General features: G+C 35.5%; 1 protein-coding gene across 1 annotated transcript; it reads left to right on the forward strand.

The window, feature by feature from the left end:
- The first annotated feature begins 1,093 nt into the window (after positions 1 to 1,093).
- Positions 1,094 to 2,380, forward strand: LOC101899234 (COP9 signalosome complex subunit 5). The gene is made up of 3 exons (XM_011294358.3): positions 1,094 to 1,397; positions 1,469 to 2,063; positions 2,129 to 2,380. The coding sequence occupies exons 1-3, from the start codon at positions 1,137 to 1,139 to the stop codon at positions 2,275 to 2,277; spliced, it is 1,005 nt and encodes a 334-aa protein (XP_011292660.1). The 5' UTR covers positions 1,094 to 1,136; the 3' UTR covers positions 2,278 to 2,380.
- Positions 2,381 to 13,934: the final 11,554 nt, after the last annotated feature.

Below are 13,934 nucleotides of genomic sequence, written 5' to 3' on the forward strand. Positions count from 1 at the left end.
AATTCCGGTGAATACTGTCGCTAAAATCATCAAAATACCGATTAATGGGGGGTACCGTTATATGGGGGCTATACCAAAACGTGGACCTACACCAAAATGTGGACCATTATACACATTTGAACAAAATGTTATCAAACTACTTCATTTCGTTCGGAAGCTAGAGTGATTTCCACAGATGGACATAGCTAAATCGACATAGAATTTTATGCTGATCAAGAATATATATACTTTGTGGGGTCTAAAATGTATATTTCGAGTTGTTACAAACGGAATGACAAACTTAATATACCCTCCATACTATAGAGGAGGGTATAAAAATGAGGAAAAAGGGATTGATGAAAAAGAAAATTGCTGAAAATAATTCCATGTTTAAAAGAGACAGACAAAAATTACCTCCAGTAAACTCGCCTAGTATAAATCGGGACTTACGAGTGCTGTGTGGCATGTGATACCGTTTTGTTGAAACCGTATGCTATGCAAGTCAAGTTCTTGTATTTTGGGCAAAAAAGTTGCATCAAACTATGACCTTTTCTTGATTCTCTGGTAACTTTTGCAATTCTTCTGGCTCATCTTCACTCCAAAATCTGCAATTCTGCCTATTTACGAAGCCTTTGAAGAATCCAAGAACGGAAAACGGAGAAAGCGCACGATTAACTTTTTTAATAGAGAACACATTTTGGCAATAAAATTCAATGATTTCCAAGCGTTGTTCATTGTTGTTTGAATTGTAGACCAAGCTAAAGGTGTTTGACAGTGAAACAAAACACGAGAGATGCGCAAAAGATTATAGCTAAAAAATCACATTTGGGACACAGATGTCGGATTTTTGCATTATAACGAAAAAAATGGAAAACTCGTAGATTTTTTATTCGGATTCAGAATCAGTTAATACTTTTGCATTCTTGCACTTCTGGAACACAGCTTTTTCTAGCAGTCTGAGGTGTGGGTACGTAAGCAGATTGGTATCATGGCTAGGCATATTAATGTAATAATTTACATATCTGATCGATTTATTATGGTTAGTGTGAACATGGCTTTAGCATATCGATAAAAAACTGTCATTCGCTACCCCACTTTAAATTAAAGTATCAATTGTTTGCCACCTCTAAACGAGAATAAAAATAAAATTCGCAAAAATGGACGCTGATGCCGCACGTAGATCCTGGGAACTGGAGAATAACATCAAAACACTGCCAGCATGTGATGAAATCTTTCGCTACGATGCCGACCAACAAAGGCAGATTCTGGATGCCAAGCCATGGGAGAAAGATCCACACTATTTTAAGGATATTAAAATTTCCGCTTTGTCTTTGCTGAAAATGGTAATGCATGCTCGGTCGGGTGGTACTTTGGAAATTATGGGTTTGCTGTTGGGTAAAGTGGAAGATAACACCATGGTAATTTCTATTTTCATCTGCCTTTGTGTGTGCTTTACGGTAATATATGTATGTTGGTGTCTTTCTTACAGATTGTCATGGATGCATTTGCATTGCCGGTGGAAGGCACCGAAACACGGGTCAATGCTCAATCTCAGGCTTACGAGTATATGTCGGCCTACATTGATTCGGCTAAAGAAGTTGGTCGCCTTGAAAATGCCATTGGATGGTATCACAGTCATCCCGGCTATGGCTGTTGGTTGTCTGGCATTGATGTATCCACCCAGATGCTTAATCAGAACTATCAAGAACCATTTGTGGCAATTGTTGTTGATCCCGTACGTACTGTGTCGGCGGGAAAAGTTTGTCTTGGTGCATTCCGCACCTATCCCAAGGGTTATAAACCACCTAATGAAGAGCCATCAGAATATCAAACAATTCCATTGAATAAAATTGAAGATTTTGGTGTTCATTGTAAACAATATTATCCACTGGAGGTGAGTTATTTTAAATCAGCATTGGATCGTAAGCTGTTGGATTCGTTGTGGAACAAATATTGGGTGAATACACTCGGTAGTTCTGGTCTCTTGACCAATACCGATTATACCACAGGACAAATATTTGATTTATCCGAGAAATTAGAACAAAGTGAATCGAGCCTGGGAAGAGGTACATTCTTGTTGTCGGGTAAGTTGGCTTTGGTTTTATGCTTTGTGTTATGGAAGGGATTTAATATTTATATCAATTTGTAGGTGGCGATGTCAATGAAAAACGCACTGAAGATAAACTAACCAAAGCCACCAGGGATTGTAGCCGTGCATCGATTGAATTGATCCATGGTTTAATGGCCCAAATTGCCAAGGATAAATTATTCAATAAAGTTGGTTTGGATAACAAATAAATATGATATAATCTATGAATGAATGCGTGTGATTTAGTTTATGTATCTATAATTTCGGAATGCATCTTAAACAGAATAAAATAAATTCTTATGTGATGTAAAACATTGTTTTATTTTTGGCAGTTAAATTATTGTTAAGATTAAATTGTGTTCAATTGAAAATATTTTCAGGTATTCGATTTGTTTTTAATTAAAGGTTTCATAATCATTGACGTACATAGGGAATTCGCACTCCCTCCTTCAAGGAACGTTGTGAATAAACCTTTATTTATTTAAATATATTCTAAGGTTTTATACAATCTTCCATGGAAATTTGGGTATTTTCAATTTGTCACTCAGTTCTTAACACCTCGAAATATATGTCGGATACCCCATAAAATATATAAATAAATTTGGTTAAGCATAAAATTCTAAGTTATTTAAGCATGGGCTATTGTTTGTCTGTTCGTCTGTCTGTTGTTGGACGATTTTAGCATCATTTTTGACGGATTTGTTCCGAATTTGTCATTTAGAGTTTGTAACGGTTTTTACCTCTGACGGCAGATCTTTGTCTATAGAGATCTACGTTTTACTATACACCCTCATATATTCGGTGAAAATAACAATACTTGTAGTGGAAAAAAAATGACCTAGACCCCTTGCAATAACTAAAAGCAGGGGGTTATCATTATATAAAAGCGTTACTACATAATAATAACTCAAAATGTCAAAATTTGGAAATATATTGAATGAAAAACATCGTCAAAACGTAAAAAAATACTTCAAATCGGAGTTATCCTTACCAGGGAAGCATTCAGAAAAGTAAACCCATATAACCTATTTTCCACACCAATAATTCTGGAAGTAATCGAAAGATTTCTATCAAATTTCACGGCTTTATCGTAAATATTATGAAAAATATCTCAAGGGTCTTAACAACATTTAGCCTAGGAACCCAGAAACTATTAAAACTAGTACTATTAATGATTAAAGTGAAATTATAAGAAAATTTGTAGCGAATTGGGAAAAAGTGTTCAAATTTTTAGAAATGAATAAGATTTAATATAACATATTTATGCTATTTTTTTCATGGTAAATATTGAATATACAAATTTCTTTTGTTCGGAGACTTACAATGAAATTTGATCTCAAATTATTCTTACTTTGACATTTTCCCCAAAAAATGAGGTATAAAGGGAGATATTTCACTCGGCGTGTTAACCCATATAACCTATTTTCCACACCAATAATTCTGGAAGTAATCGAAAGATTTCTATCAAATTTCACAGCTTTATCGTAAATATTATGAAAAATATCTCAAGGGTCTTAACAACATTTAGCCTAGGAACACAGAAACTATTAAAACTAGTACTATTAATGATTAAAGTGAAATTATAAGAAAATTTGTAGCGAATTGGGAAAAAGTGTTCAAATTTTTAGAAATGAATAAGATTTAATATAACATATTTATGCTATTTTTTTCATGGTAAATATTGAATATACAAATTTCTTTTGTTCGGAGACTTACAATGAAATTTGATCTCAAATTATTCTTACTTTGACATTTTCCCCAAAAAATGAGGTATAAAGGGAGATATTTCACTCGGCGTGTTAAAGAAAAGCAAACTCATAGTTTTCACTTAAAGTACATAAGTTTTGAATGAAATTTTCATAAAACCTGGTACAGTATGGCTTATTCTGAGATTAATAATGGAATTTCGTGTAGAATATTTCTTCTATTGACACCTTCTGTCTAAAACAAAATTTGATGTTACTTTCAGGCGTCAACGCGAAAAAAAGTCCAAGGTAAAATTGGGAATATTTTTTTTTTTTTGGAAACATTGATGCAATTATATTTCGATACCCTGTGGAAATAAGGAATTCTTTTCATTGGTAACTTACTGTAAAATTTGATGGAGAAAATTGATGTCATCCTTCTAAAATGATGCTTTGATATTTACACAAAGTACGATTTTATCCCTAAAATATGTTTTTATACCCTCCACCATAGTATGGAGGGTATATTAAGATTGTCAAACCTCGAAATATACATTTTAGACCTCACAAAGTATATATATTCTTGATCAGCATAAAATTCGATGTCGAATTAGGAATGTCCGTCCGTCACTCTAGCTTCCGAACGAAATGAAGTAGGTTGATAAAATTTTACCAAAATGTGTATTATTTCTGCAGGACTTTTGGTATTGAAAATGGGTGATGCAGGTCCATGTTTTCTTATTGTCCCCATATAATAGTACCTCCCTTTTTCGGTATTTTGGTGATTTAAGCGATATTATTCACCGAAATTGTTACAGTCTAAGACAGAAAATTGTCTGCGCAGGTCCACGTCTTCGTATAGCCCCCATATAACGGTACCTCCCTATATTCGGTATTTTGATGATTTTAGCGACATTTTTCACCGGAATTGTTTCAAATTTGGTATTTGAAGTTCGTAATGGATACTACAGCCTAAGACAGAAAATTGTCTGTGCAAGACCACGTCTTCACATAGCCCCCATAGAATGGTACCTCCTGATATTAGTACTTTGATGATTTTAGCGACATTATCCACAGGAATTGTTTCAAATTTGGTATTTGAAGTTCGTAATGGCTACTACAGCCTACGACAGAAAATTGTCTTTAGAGGTCCACGTCTTCGAATAGCTCCAATATTAGGGTACCCCCCATATTTGGTATTTTGATGATTTTAGCGACATTATTCACCGGAATTGTTTAAATTTGGTGTTTGAAGTTCGTAATGGGTACTACAGTCTAAGACAGAAAATTGTCTGTGCAGGTTCACGTCTTCGTATTCCCCCATAAAACGGTACCTCACGATATTTGATGATTTTAGCGACATTATTCACTGAATTTTTTATTCAAGTTTCGCATTTGAATATTGTAATGGTTTATGACAAAAGTTGCCTATGAAAGTCCCCTTAGTCGTATAGACCCTAATATAACGGCTACGTTCGGTATTTTTAAGATTGAAAATTGCCAGAATCGTTCCAAATGGTGGAGGGCATTCAAAGATCGGTCCGGCCGAACTTACAGCTTTTTTACTTGTTTGATATGTTGTGGAAATAGAGATTTCTTTTTTTGGTAACTTGCAGTAAAATTTTATAAAGAAACTTTTTGTCGTTAACATCGTCCTTCTAAAATTATGCTTTATTGGAGATTTTTACACAAAGTTCTGCTTTATCCCTTAAATGTGTTTTTAATATATATGAATAACTGGCGTTCTTGCTGTCTTCTAGGACCTAAATTACAATTTTGTGACAAATTATTTTGCAGAACATTTTGAGTTGCTTCCATCCCGATTAAAGGGACACTTTAACCATATTTACATAAGACCTCTTTGTTGACTCCCTGAGGGTTACAATTTTCGACTAAAATATTCCATCTATTTTTATATCTAATATTGCCGAAGACACATATACCTATATGAGCTGTTTAAACCAATGTTGCCAAAAAAGATAATAGTTAAAAGTTATCCTTTATTTCTGAAGGGATCATGGGCATTTAAATTAATCGACAACATATGTTTTATAAAACGATGCTGTTTAAGCCACAATAAATATAAACTTAACATAAACTTTATGCTATATTGTGTCCTTTGTGTCCTATAAATAATAATGATGTGGGAAATTTTCTGACAATAAATTGAGTGTAGCTCCCGAACATAAACTGCAGACTTACCGTTTTATGTATTTAGACACATTTATCTACTGAAGTGGATTTATTTTGATATTTTATTACAAAACAAATGTAACATTACCAAAGCATTTGACTTCTATGGGGGCTTTTTGATTTGCTTTTGGCATAATATTCATAAAGGCGGATGTGTGTCTGTTTATAATAACATAATGTTGTATTTGAATCACACTTTAATAAAGGAGGTACTTAAACATTTGCCAAGTCATTAACTGTGCACTATTGTTGTTTAGCCCCAGATATCAGTCTATGTTAGTTGGTGTCAATTAAAGATTTGTCACATTTATCACTTTAATGCCAGTGAATGTGATGGCTTAGTGTAGGAAAAATAAAATAAAAAAAAAAAAACAAAAAAGGACATAGACACGCAAAATGAACAGCTACATCCCAGCGGCTTTATATCCTTCCGTTACAAGAATTCTCAAGTATACACGAACAGACATGTGACACTAGAGTGGGACGTGAAGCAATAATACATAGTAACACATAAGCTGAATTTATGATAAAGTTCGGTGGAAATAACTAAATCATTAATAGTAGTGTGAACCTGCGAGAATCTAAAGGTTTTAAAAATGATGGTTTTAAAATAATATAAAAATGACTCAGTAAGAATAATTCCACGGTGAAATTAAGAATGTAAAGTCATTTCAAATAAGCATACCTATCTCTGTATTTTCCGTAATTTACTACATTAAAACAGGTTCCCATCTCTGATTTGTGTATATGCAATGGATTTTTAAATACAAATTTTGACAATGAGATGTTGTCAAATGAATAATTTTTGAAAAAATTATAAACATATGATTGCATGACATTACCTTCTTGATTCTACCATGAATTATCCATAAACATTCAACATTGTATTATGCCATTAAATAACTACAGGGTGAGATAAAAAAAATTGCAAAAAAGTCTGAAGTCATAATTTTTAATTTTTTTTTTTAAATTTTATTGAATGAAAGCAAAAACTGTCGAAAATAGCATCAAATTTTAGAATAAGTTTAGATTTGTTCGAATTGGTCAGCTTATGGCCTTCAAACGGCCAATGAAACCTTTACACGCTGCCCGAATGTTGCTCTGCGGTATTTTGGCCCATTCCCGTCGAAGCGCTTGCTTGAGGTTATCGACACTTTGGTAATTTTTAGTGCCAACATTGCTTTCCAAAATACGCCAGACACAATAGTCCAACGGATTGGTATCCGCAGATTTTGGTAGCCATTGTGCGCTGGAAATGAAGCGAGTTACCTCATTTTGTAACCATTCTTGGGAGGCGCGTGCTGAGTGCGATGCTGCTGAATCCTGTTGGAATGTCCAAGATCTGCGGCCAAAATGTTTGCATGCCCAAGGCTTTTATACACCCTCTAGAATATCGGCATTTATTCTGATGCCACGGTCGATTAATACAAGCAGAGAGCGACCATCTGCTGTTATGGCGGCCCACACTATCACCATAGACGGTGCTTGAGTTCTGGTGGCCAACCGAAGATGCACATTTTCAGCTGACCTGTTTGGCAAGTAAATGCGATCGTTTTATTTGTTTACAAAATGCTGGACAACGAATGTTTTCTCATCGGAGGAAACCAAATTCGGCAGTTCACCACTTTCGGCCAAGCAAAGCAACTCTTTAGCTCTTTTGAGCCTATTTTTTCGTTCTGTTGCGGTGTAAGTTCTTGCACTTTTTGGAATTTCATGGGCTTTACCCCGCCCTTGCTTCTTTACTTTTCGAATCATTTCTGCTGATGTTGCTGTTTTCTTCCGTCCACTTCCTTGACGTCGGGCTACGCTACCAGCGTATCACGGTAACGAGCGATGGTACGAGACACAAAAGATTTATTGACATTTAAAGGCTAGAGTGCTCTAATGATAGTCACTTGTGGTTTTCCAGCCAAATATAAAGAAATCACACTATCACGCTTGAATTCCATCACGAATTACTCGTTTTCTGGAAAATTCTCACCAATATGCTTTTGTACGCTTGTAATCAATATAATAAGCTGTCACTGGAATAATTTTAACCGATCTCGGACGAGTGGCTTAGAAATGAAAGCAGTCTGAAGTTGGTGACAGTTTTTCATCTCACCCTGTATCTCATACATAGTGAAAGAAGTAACTAATATAGTCCAAATCTGACACGTCGCAACATTTATATCATATTTTGTTAGGTCCGATACGAAATGGACAGTATTGGTCCATTCCTTCGGAATAATTCGGATTTTTTATATTAATTAAAACCTCAATTTGTTTATAGGTATCCTCTTTAACACCGCCATCTTTACGACCCACATTAATGTACGTTTTTTTATGGCACAACCAACTACAGTGATCGTGAACACCCACAGGCTTTTGTACACAGTTTACTAGTTGTGTTTATAGCATTTTCTTATCAAAACATTGGTGTTTTGGATGTAAGGACCAAACTCAACAGAACACACACACATATATATAAACAAAAAGGCCATGCTACAACCATATTTTATTCTTATCCTTTTTCAGCAGAAGCAGCAGGCAGCAATTAATTTAATGCAGTTTCAATAATCTACGACCCAAAGAGAAATAGGAAACTAATTGTTAATATTATTTAAGGGTACATAGAAGGCTGTATGTTATGGAAATATCCGAAATATATGTTGGATATTTTGATGAGGAAAGGGAAGGAGTTGGTTTCAATATCATATAGAATAAGATTAAACATTTTTACAAAAATTCAAATCAGTTTATAAACATTACTGTAAAAAATTGCTGGTTTTTAAGCTTCTAATTAAACTAATGACACAAAAGCTCTATTTGGAAATTTTACCAATTTAATAAAATTAAATTAAAAACAAGTAAAAAAGCTGTAAGTTCGGCCGGGCCGAACTTTGAATACCCTCCACCATTTGGAACGAATTTGGCAATTCTCAAAAACAATAAAATCCGTTAAAAATTATGTTGAAATGTTAAAAATGCCGAATGTAGCTGCTATATTAGGGTCTATACGACGTCATAGACCTGCATAGGTAATATTTGTCATAAGACATTACAATATTCAAATGCGAAACTTAAAAAATAGGTAATAATGTAGCTAAAATCATCAAAATACGGAATATCGGGAGGTACCCTAATATGGGAGCTATACGAAGACGTAGACCTGCACAAACAAATTTCTGTCATAGGCTGTAGTATCCATTACGAAATTCAAAAACCAAATTTGAAACAATTCCGGTGAATAATGTCGCTACAATCATCAAAATATCGAATATCGAGAGGTACCGTTATATGGGGGCTATACCAAAACGTGGACCTACATGGCCCATTTTCAACTCCAAAAGTCCTGCAGACATAACATATATATGAGTAAAATTTTATTAATCTACTTCAATTCGTTCGGAAGCTAGAGGGATTTCCACAGACGGACATCGCTAAATCGACATAGAATTTTATGCTGATCAAGAATATATATACTTTTTTGGGGTCTAAAATGTATATTTCGAGGTGTTACAAACGGAATGACAAACTTAATATACCCTTCATACTATGGTGGAGGGTATAATAAAAAGTATCAGTCGGTTTTGCCGACAGATGCATACCCTCAGCCAATGTTCCATTATTTAAATATATTTTGACCTCTGTTATGATTATTCGAATTGTTGACCCTCTATGAAGTAGGTTCTGAAGGAACGCGTCAATGTTGTCCATTTCGTATCGGACCTAACTAAATATAATATAAATATTACGCCGTGTCAGCTTTGGACTATATTGGTTACTTCCTACACTTTCTATGAGATACCGGGTGAGATGAAAAAACTGCAACCAACTTCAGACTGCTGTCATTTCTAAGACACTTGTCCGACAGCTGTTAAAATTATTCCAGAGACAGCTCATTATATTGTTTACAAGCGTACAAAAGCATTTTGGTGAGAATTTTCCAAAAAAATGTTATTCGTGATGGAATTCAAGCGTGATAGTGTGATTTCTTTATATTTGGCTGGAAAACCACAAGTGGCTATCGTTAGAGCACTCCAGCATTTAAATGTGAATAAATCGTTTGTGTTTCGTATATATCGCTCGTTACCGTGATACTGGTAGCGTAGTCCGACGTCAAGGAAGTGGACGGAAGAAAACAGCAACATCAGCAGAAATGGTTCGAAAAGTAAAGAAGCGACTTGATGGAAACCCGCGTCGCAGTGGCCGAAAAATGACTCGTGAGCTGAATATATCCCAATATTCCATTCGGCAAATATTGAAAAATGAGCTCGAGGTAAAGCCATTGATTCCAAAAAGTGCAAGAACTTATCCCGCAACAGAAAGAAAATTGACCCAAAAGAGCTAAAGAGTTGCTTCACTTGGCCGAAAGTGGTGGTGGTGAACTACCGAATTTGGTTTTCCCCGATGAGAAAACATTCGTTGTCCAGCAGTTTGTAAACAAACAAAATGATCGTGTTTACTTGCCAAAGAGATCAGCTAAAAATGTGTACCCTCGGTTGGCCACCAGAACTCATGCGCCGGCCGTGGTGATGGTGTGGGCCGCCATAACAGCCGATGGTCGCTCTCCGTTCGATATTAATCGACCATGGCATCAGAAAAAATGCCGAATATTATCGCGAAAATATTCTGGAAGGTGTATTAAAGCCTTGAGCACGCAAACATTTTGGCCGCAGACCTTGGACATTCCAACTGGACTTAGCACCATCGCACTCAGCACGCGCCACAAATTACAAAATGAGGTTCCTCTCTTCACTTCCAGTGCACAATGGTCACCAAAATCTCCGGATACCAATCCGTTGGACTATTGTGTCTGGAGTATTTTGGAAAGCAGGGTTGGCACTAAAAAAATACCAAAGTGTCGATCACGTCAAGCAAGCGCTTCGCCGGGAATGGGCCAAAATACCGCAGAGCAACATTCGGGCAGCATGTGACGGTTTCATTGGCATTTTGAAGACCATAACTCGTGCCAAAGGTGACCATTTCGAAAAAATCTAAACATATTCTAAAATTTTATGCTATTTCCGATATTTTTGCTTTCATTCAATAAAATTAAAAAAAAATGTAAAAATTATGGCGTTTGACTTTGTTGCAGTTTCTTTTATGTCATCCTGTTTAGGGTATACTAGCCATACGGCTGAAGGTATAATTATTAAACCGAGGTATTCAACTAGCATAATTTTGCCATGTTTTTAATGTTCCTTAAGAGCTTTAATATCATTATATTCTATAAAAAATATCAGGGTCAAGAATCAATTACGTTTAATTTCAATTAAGAAATTTTTAGCACATTAATGATATTGTCCTTTTATTCTATTTATTTTTGTTGTTTTTTTTGTACTTGTCCTAATTCCCATAATTGACAAAATGTCAATCCTTCCAAATAGTTGTACAAATAAAAGGAAGAGCGTGGTAAAAGGGATAATAATCCCTTTTTGAAACAATTAAGTTTGTAGACAAAATAAATTCACTTTAACAGATACATCCGTACATACATCCATACTTAGGAATTTAACCCTTAAACTAAACAAACTTACAGATATTATTTGTTTTTATCAAACTTGTATTTTGGCATTTATATGGTCTAATGAAGTTTAAGTGAAATATTTATTCTTGGCATATTGGCGTAGTGAAATCGGTCTTGACATACTTTTTTTGGTATATGACATGGGGTGTTTAAGGGTTAATTGGTATACGAATTGTAATAGATAACCAACAATTTCCTTTGTGTATCCTTGTCTTGACCCTTAATCGATTGTTATTTAATATTTTATCTTTAAGTGGTTGAGATAAGGAAATTTAATAAAAAAAGAGAACAACGAAGCAAAGCAACCGTTTATGTTGTTAGTGCACGCAAGGTAGGGATGTCCTGCAAGGAAGTGAGGAAGTAAACTAAACATTTTGGGGCAAAATACATGTCAATTAATGTCGGTTGTACATAGTGTTATAATTTCGAAGTTGGCGCTTAGGGTTAGATACATCAGAGAATTTTTTTTCTGGCAAAGGTCATCGGCGGTTAGACTTACAAGATGAGATACAAAAACTGCAACAAAGTGAAACGCCATAGTTTTTACATTTTTTAAAGCAAAAAATCTCGGAAAAAGTATCACATTTTAGAATAAGTTTAGATTTGTTCGAATTGGACACCTTTGGCACGAATTATGGCGTTCAAACGGCCAATGAAACCGTCACACGCTGACCGAATGTTGCTCTGCGGTCCATTTTGGCCCATTCCCGGCGAAGCGCTTGCTTGAGGTGATCGACACTTTGGTATTTTTTAGGGCCAACCTTTCTTTCCAAAATACTCCAGACACAATAGTCCAACGGATTGGTATCTGGAGATTTTGGAGGCCATTTTGCGCTGGAAATGAAGCGAGGAATCTCATTTTGTAACCATTCTTGGGTGGCACGTGCTGAGTGCGATTGTGCTGACTGCTGTTGGAATGTCCAAGGTATGCGGCCAAAATGTTTGCGTGACCAAGGATTTAATGCACCCTCCAGAATATTTTCGCAATAATATTCGGCATTTATTCTGACGCCACGGTCTATTAATACGAGCGGAGAGCGACCATCGGCTATTATTGCGGCCCACACCATCACCATGGCCGGCGCATGAGTTCTGGTAGCCAACTGATTTTCAGCTGACCTCTTTGGCAAGTAAACACGATCATTTTGTTTGTTTACAAAGTGCTGGACAACGAATGTTTTCTCTTCGGAGAAAACCAAATTCGGCAGTTCACCACTTTCGGCCAAGCGAAGCAACTCTTTAGGTCCTTTGAGTCTATTTTCTTTCTGTTGCGGTGTAAGTTCTTGCACTTTTTGGAATATCAATGGCTTGACCTCGAGATCATTTTTCAATATTTGCCGAATGGAATATTGCGATGTGTTCAGCTCATGAGCCATTTTTCGGCCACTGCGACGCGGGTTTCGATCAAGTCGCTTCTTTACTTTTCGAACCATTTCTGCTGATGTTGCTGTTTTCTTCCGTCCACTTCCTTGACGTCGGGCCACGCTACCAGTATCACGGTAACGCGCGATGGAACGAGACACAAAAGATTTATTCACATTTAAATGCTGAAGTGCTCTAACGATAGCCACTTGAGTTTTTCCAGCCAAATATAAAGAAATCATGGTACAATGAAGAGAAGGTAGGCCAACTTTGAAAAAATTGCAAGTACATAGTCCTCCTGTTTGGCTTGTAATGTCAGAATTAGTATCAAAACAATAAAAAATCAAACAACTTGTTGCATTTATTTTGAATAAATAATTGAAAACCGCGAAAACTGAATGAAAGGTCAACACTTCTTTTCAAAACCAAGTTCTATATTTCTCTAAAGGATTATTTCGCTACAAAAACTCTAGATTTTGTCGATGCATACGATGAAATAAACATTTTAAAAACAACCGAATTTGAATGTTTTCTGAACATTTTTTTTTGTTGTTGAAAACAAAACTCATACATAAACAAATAAAGATGACATATTAAGCCAAGAAAATAAAAAAAATTGAAATCATATGGTATCATAGCCCTACCTTGAATTCATTGTACCATGGAAATCACACTATCACCCCTGAATTCCATCACGAATAAGTTTTTTTCTGGAAAATTCTCACCAAAATGCTTTTGTACGCTTGTAAAGAATATAATGAGCTGTAACTGGAATAATTTTAACAGCTGTCGGACGAGTAGCTTAGAAATTACCACAGTCTAAAATTGGTTGCAGTTTTTTCATCTCACCCTCTATATATTGTTCATCCGATTTGCCATTTTTGTTCTCCACAGCCGAAATATGCACTCCACAAGAATGATATTTGTTACCAGATATCAGATACAGCCTAGAAATACCTCTGCCAAATTTAATGTAAATCGGTTAAGATTTGGATACAGCTCCCAAATATATCTTCAACTGATTTCGGGTTAATTGTGCTCCAAAGGGCCAATATCAATTAAAATTACCTGAATTTTGAAACATCCGACCGAATTCAGTCTCGAAGCAAGTGCG

Source organism: Musca domestica, unplaced genomic scaffold (assembly GCF_030504385.1).
Source record: "Musca domestica strain aabys unplaced genomic scaffold, Musca_domestica.polishedcontigs.V.1.1 55, whole genome shotgun sequence".
Lineage (NCBI taxonomy): Eukaryota > Metazoa > Arthropoda > Insecta > Diptera > Muscidae > Musca > Musca domestica.